General features: G+C 36.8%; 1 protein-coding gene across 1 annotated transcript in view; it reads right to left on the bottom strand.

Annotated features, from left to right (window-relative positions):
• The window catches only part of LOC108694003, a 46,860-nt gene extending 26,105 nt beyond the window's left edge, over positions 1–20,755 (bottom strand). The window contains exons 1-2 of the mRNA XM_018203248.1: positions 20,245–20,755; positions 11,786–12,056 (exon numbers count right to left, since the gene is read on the bottom strand). Of these exons, the coding sequence (XP_018058737.1) occupies positions 11,786–12,056; positions 20,245–20,319 (346 nt within the window). The 5' untranslated portion in view covers positions 20,320–20,755. The remainder of the gene's footprint in view (positions 1–11,785; positions 12,057–20,244) is intronic.
• Positions 20,756–23,500: the final 2,745 nt, after the last annotated feature.

A 23,500-nucleotide genomic window follows, 5' to 3' on the forward strand; every position in this document is an offset into this window, starting at 1 on the left:
GTTAAAAATGTAATCGGATGTGTAAAGCTGACGAATAATATTTAACATTGTAAAAATATGAGTGCTAAATATATTAAAACACATTAATTTACATTTACGTCGCGTTTGAAATTGTCTCTGTCGTAATCCATAATGAATTAACCAATCTCAGAGATTATATAACCCTGGCGTTTTGTTTGGTGAGGCCGCTTTGAGGATTAGTAAGTCTAAGTCCTAAATGACGGGATTATATAATCCAGCGGATTGCTTACGTTGGGCTTGAAAGATAGAAACGGCAATTAATTTGCTATCAATATGAATTTCATGCGTACTGATAACTATTGCATACATTTATTTTCAAATATTAATATCTTAGAAAGTTATTCCCCTGAGGAATGACTACCGTCACATATTACTTTTTCCAATTTGTAATTATAAATTGTTGCAAATTTATTATTATATTTATGTATATATATATATGTATATTAATTACATCACATACATTAATAATTGCATCACTGTGTTATAAATATTTATTTATATTTTTATTACAAAACCTAATCGTATCTATTTAGGTCTAAAAAATACGTCTTCATCAAAAAGCTTTCTAAGTGGCTTAAATCTTTACGTTGTGATGTATGCGAGTGATAACCTATTGACGACAACAACTCCCAATTGGACTTATTTTTTACTTACACGATGCAATATATCATCGTCGCATTAACCGCATTGCCCTCCATTTTTGCCTTCACAGAAGTCGAACATCACTTATTCGATTTGCCTTGTAAAACAATTAAGTAGAGATGATAACGTAGAGATCCCGAATAACAAACAAGAATAGAGACATAATTAAGACAGCTGACATCGAGAAAAATTTATCTTTCTTAACTACATCTCTTTATATACTTTTTATGTTATCGAAATCATGTATCTAATTCATAATTCTGAAGAAGAAAAAGATAAGAAACAAAACTGCGTAGATGAGACAAACATGAAAGATTTATAACTCTCGAATTTAAATACTAAATTTAAACTTCCAAGATTAAACAACGACTTGTCCAACGAAAGCTACGATTCTGCACCGCTAATTACTGCGCAGGTTCTTCATCCATGTATTATCCCTCTCCTCCGATCAGCCACCGGTTGCTAGGATTTTTTTCACGACTCTCGTGCGTAAACAACTAGCAGGGTAACATACGCATTCTGCTGGATTCTATGGTCCTTCGGGAGTCACAATTCGGTCGGCTGGCAGAGGGAGATAGAGAGCGAGCGGCCGGGGGTAACCAAACGAAGCGATGCAAAGGGAGAAGAACGAAGAGGCTCGTTGATATGAGAGAGAGAATGAGAGAACGAAGGGGAAGCGAAAGGGTGCGTGCGCGGCACATGCGTAAGAATGCCACGTCCTAGCGTCCTGCTGTCCTGATCGCCGGGGTCCTACAAAAGCCCTTATTTGGGTCACGGGGCATTTCGAGGGTCCGGGACAGGATGTGAGACACCTTCCTATCGCTTCTGCTGTCCGGTCAGCGAAAATAAGGCGACAGGTATCGGACAAAGGACCTCATTTGCATATTTTTCGGCAAGATAGAGTCGAGCCGAGGCGATGACCGAATAGGCGTTTCGCGACGAGGCCGAGAACTGACACAACGCGGCTACTCAGCGCCGGGATATGCGCTCCTGATACGAGAGACGTCTATTAGGCCTATAAATTATCCACTGCATCGATCCAGAGAGCAATATTACGACAGCTCGAGGCGGTGGCTGATGAAAAAGGCACAGCGATAGGTGTAATCGGGTCAACGGAATATATGTGCTTATAGATGATAAAAAGAAATGAATCGCATTGTATCACGATTGAGAGTTGTTAATTAACGTCTAGAATAATGAACACTACTTTCGCTTTATGAAAGATGATTTTAATCGCGATTTAGGACCATTTCGAATGTTTTTCTGATTCACATCTTTAAATTACTCTGAATAAGAATTTTATGTATTATAAGATTTATATTTTGTGTATATTTAGGGAATAGAAGGTACTGCTATTCATTCATTGAAATACAATACACACACAACTTTTTTTATATTTTAAGTTTATGAGATATCATTTCACAATAATATTTCATATGTAATTATGAATTTATAAATCCAGCTGAGTGGGTAATCAGTCGATTATGAATTACGAAAAACGAAAGCATGCTCTAAATTGAAACAGCAAACAAATAGTTGCAAAATGTGTAGTTGAATCCGTTAGCTAGTTGAAGAAAATAAAAAAATAGCTGAATATTTATAAATCGGGCAAAGATTTAAGGCTCCTGAGTAGTCGCGGCGGCCATGTTGGAATCGTGACGTCAGAAGCGAGGAATGACACGTAAATTTATGCTGCAATTTATAAAAGACAATTTGGATAAATCTAAATGACGAGATTGCTTTAAAATATCTGTAAAAATGGGCAGAAACTGTCCTTTTCTCCCTTAATAATCAGTAAATAGTCATAAAAGGTAGGTAAAGTGAGCCTAATTTCGGGCAAAAACACGATTTGAACAGCTGTTGAACTGAATAAAATATACATATCAAATTTCTCAGGATATAGGACTATAGTTTCTGCCCATTTTTAGAACTTTCATAAGTACGAGACATGTCACAATTAAGCATTTTCACAATTAAGCAAATAATAACGAAATAGCATGCAGCACAAATTTCGTCGTCAAAACGTCACTTTTCCACGCCTATAAGTTCAGCCATTTATCGTGGCGAGGCGCTGTAACACACATACAAGGACGAGCCCATGTCATGTGCTCACTTTCGGCGCGCCGAGAGTACATATGTACATAGGCTTGTGCTTGTGTGTGACTACTGATTTCGCCACATTTCACCAGGCCGCTGACTGATTTTGAATTGCATGCTGACTACTCAGGAGGCTTAAATACTTCTGATGTAATCATGAATATAATTAAATTGTAAATAAATTAGACATCAAAGAATTCCTTAACATTAACAGTATTTGAATATGTCCAAATTTGTCCAATTTTGAAATAAAAATTGAAGAATTCTTAGAAACAAATTTTAAAAGCAATACTTACACATTATTGTATGTAAAAAATTATGCTTCTTAATATTCATAATATATTAGAAATATTATTCAATTTTTAACGCATCACACATAAATATTTTTATGGAAACAATCATATTAAAAATGTATTTTATGAAAGAACTTTTTGCGGCTATAAGTATTTGCTATGCTATTATAAACTTTTTCTTATTCTTCGATAAATCTATATTTTGCGCTGCAGCATTGTTTTGTAATTTTAACAAAATTTAACATTTTCGTTATAATTTGTTTTAAATTTGTGTATTTATTCTAGTATCTTCATAAATCTAAAAATAAAATAAGTATCACAACAACAAAATGTTGGCATTAAAAAAAGCAATATCGCCATTTACATATTTAGTTCAGCACATTTAGTAGAGCAATGTTATACAATACTAATGTAAGTGATCGATAAGAGAATGGATGGGCGTTTAGGAAGGTAAAAAAGGGTAGTGGATGACCCTTGAGCAACAGGAACGCAGAATCTTGCGAAAAGGAGAGCCTGGGGGTTCGTGGCCGCGTTTTAGGAGTCTGGAAAACCGGGAATCCAAAAATCCGCAAGTAACAGGCCTTCATATCTCGCGTCGCGAGCGCGGCAGTCACTTTTATGCCTTCTGCGAGCCTGATTGCCGCCTCAGTTCCTTATCCCAATTCTCTTGCGCGGGATAACGTGATCCGATCCGATTTTATGATCTCACGCCTAATGCAGTATCCTCACGCGACGAAACTTGACGGCGCTTTCTTGAACGAGCAGAAACTCGAGGTGTCACGTGTGCCTCCTTCTTTCGCGTCCTCGCACGTAGAGCAACAGGCTAACGCCGCTTCTTCGATAACACGCACAAAGGATCTGCACGTGTCCCATGATCCTCCTCAATACCTCCTGCTATCCTGGCCCACGAAACTCGCTGCAATAATCTCCTGGGAAGTTTCTATCCCGATCAAGGAGATAAACGTTGGCAGGGTCGCGAGACATGATAATCTCCTTTATTTGAAGGACGAGCTGAAGAGAGGACCAAATTTACCCCATGTACACGTGCGATCGTTTGATCTAATTTCGTTTCCAGATAATGTCGTGCTAATGTAATGATATTATAAAGGAGAGAACGCAAGCAAATAAGTAAGAAAATTAGATCGTGATTCAATTTCAAGAAATTAACCTAGAAATCAATAAAAATGTTTCTCTATTACAGTCTTTTTCTTCTTCTTATATAAAAGTAGATTTCTTTAATAAAAAATGCTATTCAATATTATTCATGCTAATTATCATATAATTATGTATCTATATACTGATAATAAAAGGCATTATGCATATGCGATGTATGCAAAAAATCAAGCTTTCTCGAAAAATTCGCTTGAAAATTTCATATGTTCTTTTTTCAAAGCAAAGGATTATGAATTAATGTCGTTTTATTGATATGTGAATCGTTAATTCCGAATTCTCGACATAACCCGTTATTTCTATGTTCAACGCGAATTTTCGGCTTGTCGTTACATATAATTTATTTGCCACTGTAGCGTTGTACGTATAATCTGGGATTAAGCGACAGCGGCGTGGTGATAATCAGAATTTTGTTAATAGTACTGCAAAAGGCTCAAAGCCAGCGGACCTTGATATTACTTGGCGGTGATAAAGCGCCGCAATCCCGAAATTCCACTGTATCTTTATTATACAAGGACTTTCGGACCCGAGTGGGAAATGCTGAAAAGTCATGTGACACATGGCAAAGACATTAAATCTTTTTTATGAATCATTTATTACAGCGTATTCGGCATTACATAATCCAAGGTCACAATCCTTAGATTTATCGCCGGAGACGCCACGAGGTTTTAGACTCTTTAATCCCAAGGTGCGCCGCGGAGACAAAATAGCGGGATTATACAAATCCTCGCGTCGCTTAATCCAGGATTAAGATTATGGTCATAGACCGACGACCTCTCGTATCTTTCGGAATTTTTCTCCCATGAAGGGGAATACCGGTTGAAGATCGCGTGAAATGCCATATGCGTCGTTCCGAATTTTTAAGATAAAATATTTCTGCAAGCATGTGTGTGAGTAGTGTGCATGAAAAACAAAAGTACACAAGATAAATTGTCTCGCGAATGTAAATGCATTGTCGTTAAGTTTACATGGAAAGTTTCTGTAATATTGTATTGTCTATGAATGTTAAAATGTAATTAATTGCGACAGTTTTCGTCTTTTTAATTTGTATTGTCATTCACTGTAAACTTATTGTATTTAAAATAGTGAAGAAAGTCTATTTACATTTCAAATCGCAGTGCTTTATTATTAACAGCTGATTTCTCTAAAGAAAATCAGAGGTACTCAATTGCGTTTAACAGAACCAATCAATATTAGTTTCTTTATTATCAAAGTTTCGTTACAAACATTTCTACGTTAGTAAAAGAAGAATCTTTATTACTTTCAGCATTACAAGAAGAGCGGTTTTTTTATTTATGTTATCCTTATTATGTTATTCTTACTTAATATACAAGATAGATTTATCAGCTAAAAAGGAATAGCATTTTGCGCGCAATGGCAAGTGACAAATTTAAATCCATTCTACAAGTGTACAAGCATAGTTGTAAGTGATTGTAATTGTAAGAATTAACTAATCATAAATATGAGGAGAATTCTCACAATTATAACCACTTTCAACTATGCTTACGCAATTGTAAAACGAGCTTTACTCCGAAACAACGGGTCCAAGTTCGATATTCTAAAATTGGCAATTTTTCCCGTATCCTCGATGCATTACCTCGCGATTCGTTTGTGACGCAGCTCGGACCGGTTTCACCAAATGCCGCCGACCGACATCGTCACCACGTTTTCCTGTCGTTCTTCGTCATTCGCGCGACAAAGCGCGCCTTGTTCCAGATCTCTTTCGCGCCGACCAATATCTCGCCGATGCAGCTCGACGTTACTCGCGAGCGTACGTGCACGGGTATATCTACGTACAGACACACACACACACACGCACACACACACACACACACACACACACACACACACACACACACACACACACACACAGCAGACACACACGCGCGCGCGCGCGCGCGCGCACACACACACACACACACACACACACACAGACACGCACACATGTTAACGCACAGGCACAATATCTTTCGAATCGTTCGTAGAATTCCCGTCGTATCAGGACGGGATGTAAAGCTTCCTGGGGGATGAGCCGCTTAGCCTCTAAACCTTGTGTGCTCTGCCATAGTCCTCCCGCCGCCACCCCCCTGGCAGCCTCTCGACCGCCCTTTTATACGAGCCATCATCCACGGTACGCGTATGAGTGAGCGCGTACGTGTGCACGCATACGGGACAGAAAGCGGGCCGTATACGCGGCCCTGCACGGGGATTATCCGGGCTCTGTATTCGTGGGGATTATCTTTGGGCGCCGCGTGTACATGTGCGAGCCGTGTTGTGTGTGTGCGTGGCCAAATCCTTTAGTGGCTCCGGTTTGGTTCCCTCTCTCTCTCTCTCTTTCCCTCTCCCCTCCCTCCGTCTCACTCTCTCTCTCTTCCTCTTTCGTGTATGTGTGTCAGGCACAAGGGTGCAACATATACGCATACACACGTTTGCACTTGCGTCACCGAGTTTGACCGACCTGCACGTATGCGCCCGCGTTCGCGCTCGCGCGCTCGATTGCGCTCGTGTGCGTACGCGCGTACACGTGAGACTGGGATTAATCCGGGATTATTGGTCGTGTGTGCGCCGCCCGCCGTCCAAATCCAAAATCCAACGCACACAACTCAGCTAATCCTAACCCACCCCCTTTTCACCCTCTCTCGCCTGCACCTCGCCGCCCTCACTCTCAGCGTATCCTGTGTGTTCTCCACCGACAGTTCGGAGCGTTATCTATAGGGTGTGCCTGAAAATTCACGTCCGCCAGTGCCCTATTTTTACCTATCCGCTTAAAGTACTGATTTTCGAGCGCGACGTCGATCGATATTAAAGCCGTATCGAGATTAATAAAGGATTTTTGTGAATTTACCGATCAATTTTGTCTTTAGTAAAAATAAAATATAAAATTGATCTTCGTTAAATTGTCACAACAGGGTATAAATTTAGTCAGGATATGAAGATGTCCAATCACGACGATTCAATTTTATCAAAATTTCATAGACGTTTTATTGCATCAATCAATACCTTCCATATCTTGCATAGTATTGTTTAAAACGAATATTTGTTAATATCGGAAATATTTGTTAATAGAGAATGAAAATGTTATGTAGAAAACTTGGGATACTTAGTTTTAAAGATTTAGAAAGAAATTTTAAAGAAATTGTAAGATCGAGATTAATCAGAATAACAATAGACGTTGATTTACAACGTTTATGTGGGACATATCTATTATTACCTAAGATACCGATGACATCACGAATAATGCGCGACTCAGACACAGAAGAGATTTAATTGTAAGTGATTTTTAAGTAAGGTTTAAAGCTTCGTTGCGTCCGCAATTACATTACAATCTTCATTATTCAGATCGCGTCACGATAAATAGTTAACTCATTATGTTAAAATATTAATTATCAGAATAGAAATTTTTACTTTTAAAATTATATGAACAAAAGTTTGCCTCGAAACTTAGCAGAATATTCATTAAAAGACTATTCGCTTCAAAAATTGCTAAAAAAATTATATCCGAACTGATAAAAAAACAAAAGTTATTAAATACAAAAGTGTGCACGGTACGTTTTATATACCTATATTTTACAAAAGTAAGAATAGGAAATTAAATAAAATTATAAGATATACTTTATAATTCTAAAAAAGAAGCAATTTATAATTTGAATGCAGCGTGAATAGTATTTTTACGGATATTACAAGAACTGCTTTACTTTGTCTATAGTCTTTGCATCGGTAAGAATCAGACTTTGTAATGTCTTGCAAGGATTTGCGTTCGGTAAGCTAAATGTAGGACAGAACTTAAATATAAGAACAGTAAAAATAAAGACATATATGCACACACGCATTTCTGTACATGTGAGAAATAACCATTTGCAATATGGTCCACGATTGCTCTCTGCGAGATATGATATCGATTTTGCCTTTAGCTTAACGCGTGGTCAGGTTGAAAGCTAGAACGTATACAGGGCGGCTATAAAAGAATCATTCCTGAATTGCGAGAGAAATGAGGGAAGATAACAGTTTTTATGCTACAATTCATATGCATTAATACACAATTTGATACAATATAAAAATTTTTATTTATATTAAATTTGCTATTATACATATATTAGATGTTTTTGAAGCCAGTAATATTACTATTTTATTTTGTTTCAATACAATTTGATTAATCGATGCGTCTTTGCTGTATTTTATAAAACTTTCTTATATTTCCTTCCTTTGTTATTTTTATATTCTAAATAAAAATATATAATTTTATTACATATGTGTTCACAAACAAAATATATATTTCTAAGCCTTTGTAATTAAATGCGCCTTCGTGTTAAAATATTCTTCGTAATTTGTAAATTCAGTTCATACTGTGAAAAATATATGAATTCATTAAATATTATCTCACTCATTATAACATTATTTATACTTCGTGATATCCCAGTTATTTATAAATAATAGAACGACTTCTGAAAATTAAAACAAGTTAAAACTACACTGTTTTTTTTTTACAAGCGCAACGAAGGGTAGATACATTTGAATTAAACGCGCTGAATTTATACAAAGCCTCCGATCGTTTTTTGAGTTTGTAGTACGTCAAATACTCATTGTAAGTCTTTCCCAACAGAATATATTTTCTGATCGGGTTTTGCATCGCAAGTTTGGGGATTACTAAATCAAAACTTTTATGCTCCGGGAGCTACATCGTTCTGTCCACTGACGAGAACGTAAATAGTGAGAATTCAAAGGCAACTCGCCACAAAAGATGTTTCATCTCTTGGGAGGGAGTATCGCGTAGGGTTAAATGGCGTAACGAGCCCGATCGTATGGCGCAAGACGCCATGGTGAATGTTCGCAGGTCGCCTAGCCGCATAGCCAGGGATTTGAATTTAATCCGGATTAGTTCGTAAGGGTCACAATATCCTCCCCTCTGACTGCACCTCGTCGCGGTTCGTCCCACCGTTCCTGCACACGGATGCGCGCATATAGACGTCCAGGTAAATCCGTACGGAACACACGCGGACGATTATCCTAATTCCGAGCTGACGCTTACGGCTCGCGGACTAAAAGGGAACAAACGATCTCGTCTTTCCAGCTCATCTTTGATGTATGCCGACGCGAAATCACTTCTCGAAAAAAAAATCATGCCAGTTCTCTTATTTTTGGACGTATTTATTTTTAATTTCTTATACAAAGAATTTTTATGAAATTAAGAAATTAACATTATTGTAATTATTAAAAATTATATAATCTATTTATGCGAATCAGTTTTCAAAATTTAATGTTATTGCATTATACAACAATAAATATTATATTAAATATTCTACTGTCGCTTATTGCACGGTTCAGCGTTGGAAATAAGTAGGTCGCACTTTTAGAAATTTGAAAAGTTAAAAAAAGTCTCGATTAAGGAAAGATGAAGATAAGAACTGAGAAATGTAGAAAAGGAGCAGAGGAGGAGGGGGAAGGGAGGAGAGGAAAAAATTAACTGTGACATACGGAGATTTAAAGAGGATCCTCGAGATCCGTAGATTTAGGAAGTGCGTGCTTTTGTCCACCCGCATCCCCCATCTCGTACCACCCTTTTCTCCTCGTCTAGATCGGGGCTAGAAAAGCAAATATGTGCTCTAGCTCCCTGCATTCCTGCACGCCTTCGAAATGTCAAAGTACAGAATATCTATCCCCTCTACTCTCTTAAGAACACTTAAATCGATTTCACTCTAAAAGGTGCCTGAGAAAAAAATCGTAGAACATAATTTGACAACTTAATATGATGTACGATATAATTTTTTCCCTCCCTTTCTTGGATTTTTTTTCGTAGCGATTTTTATTGTGAAAGAATCAAGCAAAAAAAAAAAATAAAAATAGAGAAACGTATATCATAAATATATATATTTAATGGAAAATCTTATAAATGATAGATTAGACAAATATTTAATTATAGTCATTTCTTTGATTTTGTATGCAGACTGCGATTGACGTTCTCTATTCTGTAGCAACTTTGTCTATTTTTTGCGGAAAACTAACATATGTAAAAAGATACTAGATATTGCACTAAAAAAAAGGTTGGTTGCTGTACAGCAAATTAGATAAAATATGTCATAGTGTTTTTAATTGCAGCAGTGTGTTATTTTTAAAATAGAAAATTATATTATTGTCGAGAGATCGTTAAATAAAATTAAGTAGATTTACAAACACACATATATATGTTTCTATCAATATTTGGAGATAAGATAATTCAATAATAATTTAAATTCAAGAAACTATGCTTAATTAATTTGCTGTCGGATGTTTCATTCAGCAATAAACGTGCCGTACGTTATAGTAGCAAATATGTTTGTTATATTTATATATTTAATTATTATTAATTCTTTCTTTGTTGCTATCTACGAATTTTGTCGTGTAAAATTAGAATGTTAAGTATCACGGGCTCCGTTTATACAACGTTTAATTCTCATTGCAAACGGACGCGTGTAAATTGTTTCCACCGCATTATCGAGGATCAAGGAAATTCCGCCGATAGTCTATCTCGTTTATGAGCTTTAACGATCCCTCTCGCGCGACCTCCATCGAGTACGTACGTCTTCGTCATTCTCAACGGAAGCGGACTTTATGACGCGACATGGCAACTGAGTTTCTGGATTGCCTCGAATAAAAGTGAAGCATTTTGAGCAGACTCTTTGTATTATTTGCAATATCATTAAACAACCTTTAGCAATAGATAAATAAATGATGGTAACCTTCTAACACTAGCATTATCTATAAATTACTTATAATATATATTATTTCTACCATAGAGTTATATTAAATGTAACCCCTTTTCTAAATAGATATTATTAAGTTGGACAAACAATACTACATAATTTTGGAGTAAAAAAAAAAAATAAAATCGACAGCATAAAATAATTCAAACTTAAAACGTTCGTATCGTTTCCCCGTTTGCTTTCTTATTTATTACACAAGAGCTATATCGGCCTTCGCCGGATGTGAGACGGTGACGGCGATTAACGCCGTTTCCGTTCATATAGAATGCATTAATGGATGTGACATCGGTGCATCGTTACCATGTTTTCCTCATCGCCGTCACATGAGTTATCCCAACTGTTGAGTTACGCGTTGTAAAGCTGTTTTCGCACGACCCGATCTTTCATAAAAGGTGACTTAATTCGCCCGACAAATCGACGATTTACGACCACGAGAACCCTGCACAAGCCACCACACCCGAGATGCAACCCAAGGTAATGGGGTGTACAAATGCACTCGCGTAGGGACAAGACGATGAGGAACGGGACGATACGAAATACAAGAGTTCAAATACGTTCAAATAACCATATAGAATTTCTTCATTATTATATTATTTTGCGATATTCTTAAATTAAAAAATTCATCAAAATTTATTTAAAATATATTTATAACATTATAAAATAAATAGTATCAACTTCCAATTTAATAATTTTAAAATTGAAATCATCAAACTTTGTCAAAATAAAAATATATAATAATTGTTATATATGCTTAGTATTTTTAATAAATCATTATTTATCATTATTAAACGGACAATGAAATATAAACGAAAAAGAAATATTTACCTGTACTGGAGGCGGATTTGCTGAGATCGAAGCCTTCCTGCTTGGGACTGGCGTTGATTTCTTGCTTTGGATGCTGATTGTGCGCAGAGAACGGTGTCTGAGGTGTACCGAGAGGTGTTTGCGATTGCAACGGATGTACCGATGGGTGCTGAGGTGCGTTCTGCGGCTGAGACTGCTGGGACTGATGAGACTGAGGACTCCTCGGTAACGAGGACACGCTGCTCGGTCTCGATGGTGGCGAGGCTTTGTGCGTCAATGCCAACGCTTGGCTCTGCAACCACGAGAGGATATTCATGTTTAAAAAATTCATTTTGAACAATAAATACAATTTCGACGCGATAATGATAATGTCTATGTACGATTATTGTCATATACATTATTGAAATGCGGCACATTTATTTTGTCAAAGAGGAGAAACAAAGAAAAGTGATCTATTTAAAAGAAGATGAGAATATTATACAGAGAAATTCGATAAGCTCTACATTATAAAATATAAGAATCTTTTTATGTATCAAGAGGACGCGAAAGAAATTTTAATACCGGGAAGCATGATATGTACATTTTTACGCTTATTACTCAGGCAACAAGTTCTTCCCCAGCTTCTGTATTGTCCCTGGCAAAGTTTCACAGCGAAAATATTTTCTGCGTACAAGAGCACGTTATGTAAATTATTGTGATGTTTATTTCATCGCTCGTTTGTGTATAATCCAGCGAGAGTGCGGTAATCGCCGCGGGGTAATACAAATCCTTTGCTGTCCTTAATCTCTGAAGACAAAATTTCCTGGCACATCATGCTTCTAACGGTCGCATGACTTTTTTACGGGAACGATTACCTATTATACAAATTTCTACAGAGAAACGTAGCTCCTATTAATCTTTAAAGTATAAAAAGTATTATCATAAATCATCGGTGTATATACATAAATCATGTTATTTGTCCGTATCATATTAATTTTCAAAATTTTATAAATAAATTTTTAATATATTACAATGATAATATATTACACGAATTAAATGTAATGTTGTATCCTTGCTAAAAAATGCGCTCGCGCGCGATAAAGGATTGTCTAGAATCTGCTTCTAAAAAGAAAGAAAAGATAACTCGCGCGCGAATTAACTATGCACGATTGGAGGCAATCTAACGATTAAAAAAGCCTTCGGCGGCAATTCACGGTGGGAGCGTCGCCTAAACGCGGTCAAATCTACGACGTTTCGGTCGGGCCGAGCGAGCCGGATGATCTAAGCGTCGTCGACGATGAAATCTGAGCACGTGCTCAATTCCGAGCGGTGACCAGGCTAAGACATAAGCGCGGACTTAGATTTATGTATGAGTGAACTGAACTTAACACTAACGGCTAAGCCGTCCACGGTGTCAACTGGGGTCAACTGGGCCCAGAATGCGACAATCCTACACCACCGCAACCGCTGCCGCCGCCGTCGCCGCCGCCGATGTGCGAGATGCACCGCGGAGCGATGATTTTCGTCTGGAAACTGGATCGTCGATGACGCCTCCGTGGAATACGGTGTTTAACCCTCCATAATCCTTCGCGACTTCCTGCCGCGTTCGTGTTTGCTCGCAATCAGCAATTTTAGCGAGTATTTAGTCTCCTTATTTAATTACAAAATTATGAAATTTAATCAGCCGGCACTCACGCGCACATCACACAAGGCAATCTTGAAAAATCGACGATGAGCATCGTATTAATTGCTCCTCGAAAATGATCATCCCGGTTCTTAACCGAACAGATTGCACAAAACTTATCGTCTTTTTATATTTATGTAAATTAATTCTATCAAGTCGCAATTAAACTTCAATTTTTTTTTATTTTTTCTGAATAATGAATCTTTTACTCGTATATCTTTATTCGTAGGAAATATTAAGATAGAAATATATACATAATTATTGAAGTCAAATCAAAAGAAAAAGAAGAATTTCTTCTTACATTTATAGATTTTAATATCTTTGTACATCACTTTTCTCATCGATCTAACAATCGGTTGCGAAAGGATCGACCGGATGATTTTTTCGCTTGCCCGGACTGTACCGAGGTACCAGCTACTGTTTCGGGAGCTCTTCGAGGTATGCACTCGCAAAAAACACGTCAGACCGCTGAAGACCCGGGCCTGGAATGGGAGTAAGAGAGAAGAAGATGATGAAGAAGAGGAAGGAGGTGGTGAAGAAGGTAGCGGAGAAACGGGATGCCTGAAGGTGCCGAAGAGAGCGAGAAAGAGAGATAAGGGCCAGCCGGCATCATTGATGGAAGAGAGACGAGCGGGAACGACGGGCCCCGAGGGTCCACGTGAATTGGAAGAGGATAGAGAGGATCTCCGGATCCTCGGCTTCCACGCGAGGAATGAAGACGAACGCGAGACCGAAAGCGGGAGCGTGTAAGAAGGGGCAACAGGTGGATGGGGTTAGCGGCTTATCCAGCTAACGCCCCAAGTGATATCGCGGTAACTCTGCTGTGACGTGCGAGGGGTTACGATGTTGTTGTCGTAAAATCAGGAATTTCGGTTCGTTCATCGATCCGGCTTTCGCCATAGTTGAGAATTCACTTGGCCTCCCGTAGAAATCGGAAATCGCGCTGGGAAGGCGTCAGATCCAAGAAACGTCGCGAGAAACACTTTTGAAAATTCGCTCATTTGAGCGATAAAAATTGCTTCTTATTAGATATCATTAATTGCGCGATAATAAATGTGATAAAGTTAACCAGATGGGCCAATAACGATTAAGTAGATAGATGAAATTGAAGAAATGTTGGAAGAGCATAAAAAGTTTGTAATAATATCACTCGTAATAATTGGCGAAATATTTTTTTGCATCATGTTAAATAATTATCTCATTAAATATTAGTAAAACAAGAATAATTGCTCAAGTTGAATAAGAGAAACTATAATAAAATTAAAATTAAAGTATGTCGTACTACTCGCAAAATATTGTCAACACAAAAGACAATAAATGCTGCTTCGTCCAATCTGTACGAGCCATGAATTTAAACAAACGTACTCTTCTCCCGTGTCCTAATTGTGTGTGACGACAGTAAAAATGGAAAAGTAAATAATTAAACGTGAAGCGCGAGCGCGATATCGCATTGCGCCACGAACGACGAGTTTGGCAGGCGGTTTATCAACGGATCAGCTTATCTACCGGGTGTAACGGAGATACGCAGCGATGGCGTTTCCTGCTAGTGTTTCCCGTTAATGCGATAACCTTAATCGTTGACCGTGCACAGGATTCTCATGGATCTGCGAGAGATTCTGAACGGAATTAACCACGATGGAACAGTGGCGGAATCAATCGCGCGCGCGCTACGAATCGTCCGCACAAACGAACTTACGTAAGACCGAATCACGATGACAATCTTTAATGTTTGACCAATTGAACGCGTGGTCCTTTTCGAAGTATGTCTTACGTCAGCGGCATCGTTCTTCATGTGATCAATTCTATTCATCGAAATAAAAAAAAAAGAAAAGAAAGAACATTCATGACGATATCGCCCCTTTGCATGAGGATCCTTTCTTCTCGTCTCATCACAACGACGATTTCTACGACGATATTCGATGCGCGTGAATTATCAGCGCTTGTCTCGCTTGTCTTTATTAATTCTACGAATGCTGCATTAACGCGCGTCATGAAAAATCGCGCTTCACGCCGTGAGCGATACGTTGCAGCGTTCTCGGAGGATATGAGATCAGTTTAGGATATGAGTTCATTCTAATTACATTTTCAAACGGAAATAAAATGGAAATAACTCGAACAGCTACCGACTTAAAATTCTTTTAAAATCTGTCATTTTATTTCTGTCATGATCGAAAAATCTAAAAAAAAATCTTTTGATTTCAAAATAAAGAGAGAATTTTATACATTTACTATTGAGATATTTTGCAAACTGCGCGTTTTTTATTGATCCAAAAAAGATTTTTATTAAAGAAATAATCAATCTGACAATTGGCTAGTGTAGCGTTGGCTCCTCTTTCTCTTATAAAATTCCTACATTATTTTTACCACTAAATTCTTGCATTTCACTTTGGATTATCCAATCCATTAGTGACTGCTTGTATGAAAGAGCAATGTGAATCTTGAGTATTAAAATTATACTATAATCTTAGTTGTTCTCTCTAATACTTGCGTTCTATTTGCCTAAATTTTTACTGTTCTTAAAAACTTTGTGAAATTCTATAAAACTTAATAGAAATTAGATAATGTTGATATAATCGTTTTATAATTGTTAAAGATTCCATGAAATTCCGATTATGAAGATAAACTGTTTCTGGAATATGCTTTTACAGAACATTGAAAAGCACTCGCCGTCTTCTAATCTCCGATCGATACAATAACATGCAACATTGTATACTAATAACAATTCATAAATTGCACTTAACAAATTTTAAAACGATTCATTATCTGTTTTAGAGCGCGTGATAATTTCGCTATCTTTTGGCGGTCATCACAAATAGAATTAAATGTAGCATCCATATTAATCTGCAACATTCTAATCACGCTTATCGAAATATCGAGCCGGCGATATCCCCGAACGATAATTGGATGTCTCTTTGTGATAGATAATCCGCGGATTGATGCGTTTGCGATCGTGTTACGTAAATTGTTGCCGACTGTAGTGTCAGTGTACTTCGTTCCTAAGTGCAAAATATGGTAGAACTAAAGATTAGAAAGCAATAGATACCATCTTGCACCAGCAATGATCGCTGATTTCGAGGGTTTATACTAGAGAAAGTAGCGAAATATTTCAAAATTACAGTTTAATTGACCATATAGATAAATTAGTCTTTAATATTAACATGAGAAAATATATTTATAAATACATTTCAAATTTAATAAAAAAAAATATTTATATATAATATTAATATTATAAAATAAAAATATAATGCTTTTTTATAACGATTTATACTGAAATATAATATCGATAATTTGATTTCTAAAATTTCTTTTTCTCCCAAAAGATATGATTATTTATTACACACATATCTTCGTGGAGTAATTGTTGCAACGCATTCTAGTTTAAAAAAAATAATACGATGAGGAACGCGCGTGCTCTATATAATAAAGTTACCTGACACGAAACTGTTCGCATCGCCGTAACCAATTTTCTCTCACAAAATATTCACTGAGAAAACAAAAGATCGTGTCTGCGGCATAAAAAGGCAACGTAAAAGGCCTACAGAGAGAGGACCGCGAGCTCTACCTGCGTTTGATATATCGGCTTCGGTGGCCGGATAGATGGATTACAATCATTCCGGGAGCTGGGGTGGTCAAATACCGTGACCATGCGTGTTTCAAACGTATCCTCATGCACGCACACGTAGATATGTACGACGCACTTTCGAGTACACACGTGGCGGCCCGTGCGTGCACGAGCAGTCCTGCGTGCAACGCGTTGCAAGGATGCGTTTTCAAAGTGCCAGAATGCAGGGAGGTGCGTCGCGGCAGCGTGAAAATTTTACATCGCGAGTTCTCTCTCTTCACTGACGTTTCTCTGCTGTTTAATATCGCGAGCTCGCACGGCTCTATTACGTTTATTAAACGTTTATTAAGCGTCATAGATCTACCTATAATATATTGATAACGACAGAAAATTTAATTAACTTTGCAACGTCGCATCTTCCCTCTTTTTATTTCTTTCCTCGCGTGCGATCATTATGCTCGAGTTTCGCGATCGTCACTTTGTTGCTGTTACAATTGCTGTTATTTACTCATATTTGCTCCTTTGACGGTGTAATTTAAATAACTATAATGCAAATTATGAAGACTGAATTTAGAATTTTTACACATCCTGTAATCCAAGTTAGTATTGTTCTTGCGTTTTCACAAGAACAAACTACAAAATGAGTCTTCGTACACTAATACTGCAAATATGAAGGCAGAGCTTCATGTATTTGACAGCATTATAAGATTATCCTCGGTCTCTGACTTCTTTTCTGAAAAACATCTGCATGAATAATGCATCTCTCGAGGTGCTTCCATATAAGTTACATTCTCTCTTTTAAAATATTTAATCTGTGCTTTGTTACAATGAAAATAAAATGTACATAACTCTTTTGACAAAATGATCCACATCATATAATTCATGCATGATAAATTGATAATTTTCTCAAATAAATGATATATATTGTGTAATATTCTAATAGTATCATAGCTATGATAATATAAAGATGATCCTGTATGTATACTACTGTATGTATATTATGCATAATACTGATCGTATAAGGTTGCAAAAATATTTAAAATATTTATGCATACTGTCAATATTAATAATCAATATTATTGGACATATAGAGTTATTTTTAGAAACGTGTATCAACTGTAATATATTTACATAGATAGAAGTGCACTAATAAATAAAGAAAAAGAGACAAGTGGAGCAATAAACATACAATGCAAAATAGAAGAGCGTCAGAAAAATATGAATAGATAAATGAAGTAGGAATATTTATAATCCCCTTCTTGGTTTTGAAAATATTGAAAAGAATAAATTCTATTCTATATGTTCCAAAAATATCATTTCTGACAAGAAACTTATGATTAACCTCGAAAAAGGTTTGTAATTGTTCTAATATTTTTTTTTAATAAAAAAAAAGACAGTCAAAAACGTAAGTAGAACATAGGATTTCGTACGTGTTATTTCAGAACGTATTAAATGTTATCATGATACATTAGTCTGTCTATTACAACAATTTATGTAAACGGATTTGGACGAACGTATTCGTAGCGTGTTTTATTGTTAATTTTTCGATAGCCATGATGAGCCGAAGGCATGGATCGAGAGATCGAGCGGTCAATGGAGACATGCGGTCTTATTCCGTTGAATGCCAGAACATGAACATGGTCGTGGCACAGGAAGAAGGCAGGGGCACATCCGTATCGTGGTCAGAACCCGTGACCCCCCGATACGTACCTACACGTGTAAACGTACGCGCGTTCGTCCGCACAGCACACACGCGAGCCGCGGCTTTGCCAAGGATTATCCCCCGTCCTACGGTTGCCCTCGGCTTTCATTGTGAGATCGCGAAGCGTCGGATATACGCGTCGGATCTGAATTTGGTATGCGATTTTTGATGTGGAGAATCGAGTCTAAATCCGAGCTCGCGCTGCATTTAAATGGATAATTATTTCCTTCCCAAGCGATCATATGTCTGATAAATAACGTGTTTTTTTCTTTTCGATGCTGCATAGATTACGTGAATGTTTACCTAAACTTATAATTGCACCTGCTCTATATATTTTAATTTAAAACAATACGCATCTAGGAAGATGAAATTTTAGGATAAGAAGACTCGTGTGCGAGAAAATGAAAATTTCCGTTCGAATTTATCAAAATTTATCACATTTTCCTAATACATAATGTTACAAGTTTATTATTTTTTAAATGATTACGCGATGTAGAAACGACGCCTTGTTTATTTATTTTAGGTACTGAGATAATCGCGCATTACACGTGGAGTAGCTAGCTGCTTTGAGATGCGAAAGAATGTGCCAAATTGATGACGAAGAATTAAGCGGACTGAAAGCGCGTCCAGAGAAAGAGAGAGAGAGGGGTGCAAGAAGCGATAGGGTGGCCAATTGGCTGTGTAATGTCAGAAAGGGGTTGCTTCTCGCCCCTCGTACTCGCTAACATTGAGTATAGACGCTGCGTTATTTTTATAAGTTCGGCAGACCGAACGCCGAAAACGATGATGCTAGCACGCTAATCCACGACGTAAGCCATTTTATCGGAATTTTATATTCCTTGTCAAATTAAGGTCACATATTTTCGATATAGTTGTACTTTTTTCATGGTCTCTCATATATTAAAAGCATTTTTATGATTTTTCGGCATATATACGGAAAGGATGTTTTTGCTGAAGTATCTGAAAATTTATAATTAGTTACAAAATAATTCTGTAAAACGTATAAACAACACCGATGATAATGCTGCAAAAAGTTTTAACATTTTAATAACCTGTTTTAAAGGTTTCATTTTTGATGGTTCAAACAAAACAAACAAAACTAGCTAAATTTTTAGATACTTTAGCAAAACCTTATGTCTGTGTGAATAAAAAAGATTTTAAATGATCCTAATCGATAAATTAGTGATCCTTATAGAGTTCAATTACGCTTTAATCTGTTAATAAAAAGCTTTATTATTTTTAAAAAACTAAACTGTTAGAAATTGGAATACTCTCTTGTTCTATTTTTTTCTGTATCTGTTACATTTATTCTAAAAAAAAGAAATATATTCCATTTTAAATTTTACATCCATGTATTTTTTCGATCAATATTATTCTTAAATAAATGTAATATTTTTCACATTCTAATAAATTTTTTTAACATTTTTTTCTACGATTTTATGACAAATTTTTCCAATTTTGTTTACAGAAAAATATTTATACAATTGCATGAACGATTGATAATATTTTGTGTACAATATTTTATCCAAGTTGAAACAAAAATAAAAGATTACCTGTACTTGATCCGTCTTCGTGTTAGCAGCCATCCATGCCTCTACAAAGGTGTCCATTGCGCTCTGAAAATCCATTCCCTCCTGGGGCCTCAATAATTCTCCTGGGCCTCGGAAGTCGCCGCCATTCGTGACATATCGCGTTGTACTCGAATTCTCACTAACTCATAGTGTCAATTTTAGTTCTAGCACTTATCAATTAAGAGTCAAATGTAATCGAAAAGATGATAGGTTTTTAAAACCGAATCAGTTTTTCTTGTCTTTTAAACGTCACTTGAAGCACCTTGTCTACGATAAATATAATCGCGCGAATGACATAAAATTTATTTACAATCGAAATCACAGACGTGCATAAAATGTCCGTTTATTTACGTAGGAGGTTCTTACTATTACAAGTTCTTAATTTCTAGCTACTGTATGCTAATGATAAGTGGGTGATCATTTTTTTTTTATATTAAAACGATTTACACACCTATGATCACTACCATCTGTTCTAATTTTGCTTAGGTTAGATCGAAATATTAAATATATGATTAAACTGCGCGTACCTCTGACTAGACTGCGGAAAATCACACACGTGCTCGCAACTCATTACGATAAATATCGTCTCGGAGTAAAATCGGAATAAATAGAGCGATCTACAGTCTTGTCCCGTTTCCTGATCACCAATGATCGGCACGTCAGTCTATTCAGAACGTCACGTACACAATTCTAAACGCCAACATCGATCGTAGTCTCTCAATCATCGATCATCACAAGATCAGTCAACGTTGCCAATCATCTCCCTGAGAAGACCGCGAGGCACTGTTTCGGCGCGCGTGGGTTGTCACCAGTCATCAATACCAAACATGTGCGTAGCTCTGAATGCTCCGAAAACTCGAACTTGATCGATTTCTTCGGACGTTTCTCGTCGAGGAGCTTCTTTGGAGCGATCACGGTCAGGATCACGATCGCATTCACGTCATCGTCCCTCTCGTTGTAAGTGTACCTCTGGAAATCGCGTATGATCGCCAAGCACCAACGGAATGTCATTCGCGCCGCCAAGGACAGGCGCACGGTCCGCGAGGACAACACACGTTCGCAGGGAACGGCGTTCGAGCCGCGACTGTGCGCGTCGAGGCGTCGCGGCGCTCGATCTGCTGCCCCTACGACGCCCTACCCGCGAGCGCGCCGTCAGTATAAACCCCACCACCCGGTCGCCGCTGCCACCACTGCCACCATCACCACCACCACCACCACCACCGTCACCACCACCATCTCCATACCACCGCGATACCGTCGTCTCGCGTCGTCTACCGATATCGCGGCCGAGTGCCTCCTCTGGTCCTCACTCAGCTGCTGGTTCACCCTCTCGCTCGCCGACTCCTTCGGAACCTTCGTCGTACCCCGCAGCCCAAGATCCCGTCGTCTCATTCTCGTTCCCTCTTATCCTCCCCCGATTTTGCTACGAAGCTTCCTCATTCTGGATAAGGTATCGTTCCTTTCGCGCTTTACCATTTCCTTCTCCTTCGTCTTTGTTCGTCGCGTTAAGTTCCTTTCCGATCACATTCTCGTCTATTTTTTCGCCTTTTAATATTGTCACATTAATATTACAATTGTAACACGTCTTTAATTGATAAAATTGTCATTTATTAAAATTCTAAAATCATAAACAAAATTGCAAATTTTCCTGAAATCTATGAAAATTTTCTTTTTCTTTGGAATCTTCTTTTACACTTGTAATCTTTGTAGTTATTTATTTAAATTAATTTTGTAGTCCGTATTTTTTTTCTCTTCGTTAATCCATTTTCTATTCTACTTTCCTCATAATAATGCCGTATTTCTTTCAATTTATCAGAACATTTTCTCTTTCATAAAACTACTGATTTTTTCCTCATCCAATTTCTTGCTTATATTCATATTTGTTCGTCGTGCTATGAAAGATTCGCTCTCTCATCCGGCACCCATCTCATCTCCTTTTTTTTTCGAAATCTTTTTCCGTCGAATTCGATTCTCACCCACCTTTTTCTCTGCACTTTAGCATCCCCACCAAAAACCTATTCCAGGGATGTGATGATCTAAAAATAATGTGCACATACACCTGTCCACCTGCAACACATTCTCTGCGAGAGTATACGCGATGACCAAGCTTAAATGAAGAAACATGAAGCGATATCTATGCCACCGCGTCGATTTTTTCCGCGATCGCAATTGCAAAGCATTAAAACAAATTTTTTATATCCGCGGGAATTTATAGGTATAAAACGAGTTTTCGAATCAGCTTTTAAAAACTATTTATTTTGAATTATTAAAACTTGAAATAATAACTATACGTTAAATAAAAATGTTTAATTAATAATAACCTTTAAACATTTATTAAAACATTTATTAAAAGGATATACATATTAATGTATTACTTGCACAACAAATTATATATTCAAGTAAACAATTTTTTTTTAATTTATCAAGCATTTTCATTTATCATTTAAAAATTTTTTTATTGATTATTTTTTGAATAATGTGTTGCTTCAATATATCTATGATAATAAAGAAAACAAATAATATATATCAAATATCTTACCTAATGCAAAAATACTGCATACGTAAAAATAACTTGATACGCAATAAATAATTAAATATGGTTTGAACAGATCTTTGCGTTTAATTCTACATGATAAGAAGCAACAGATGTGTATTTGGATTAGAAATTGATTCGATAGAATCATTCTTTGACCTTCATAATATAAGCGATCGAGATCTGATACACTGAAATCTCATCCAATGATAGATAAGCATAAACAGATTAATAAGCTAACATTAAGAAACTTGTATCTCCTTATATCTGTTGGGCTAAAGATATGATTGGAGATTCGTATTGTCATCAGTTGAATCAAGTTAAAAGAACAAATACAAATAAATAAATGCAAAAGATATACTAAGAAAATAGCGTTAAATAAAAATATAAGACAAACATAAAAAACATAAACATTGAGAGATTTATAAATATACCATCAGTAACAATTAAAATAATTAAAAAAGGATTTTGAATTTCAATAATTTGTAATGTAATTTTTTTGGGCTTTATCTGATTAATCAATGAAAATAATCTTAGATTAAAATGACGGCAACATGACAATTAATATAAAGGCAGTTTTTCATCAACCACAATTCTCTTCGTGCTATCAAAATGGATCGTTCGAAATTGAGTGCCTCAAAGGGAACGTATACATACGTATGTGTGCATACGTACTCGCAGATTCCTGTAAACGTCGCTGCCAGA

The sequence above is a fragment of the Atta colombica genome, unplaced genomic scaffold (genome assembly GCF_001594045.1).
Source record: "Atta colombica isolate Treedump-2 unplaced genomic scaffold, Acol1.0 scaffold112, whole genome shotgun sequence".
Taxonomy (NCBI): Eukaryota; Metazoa; Arthropoda; class Insecta; order Hymenoptera; family Formicidae; genus Atta; species Atta colombica.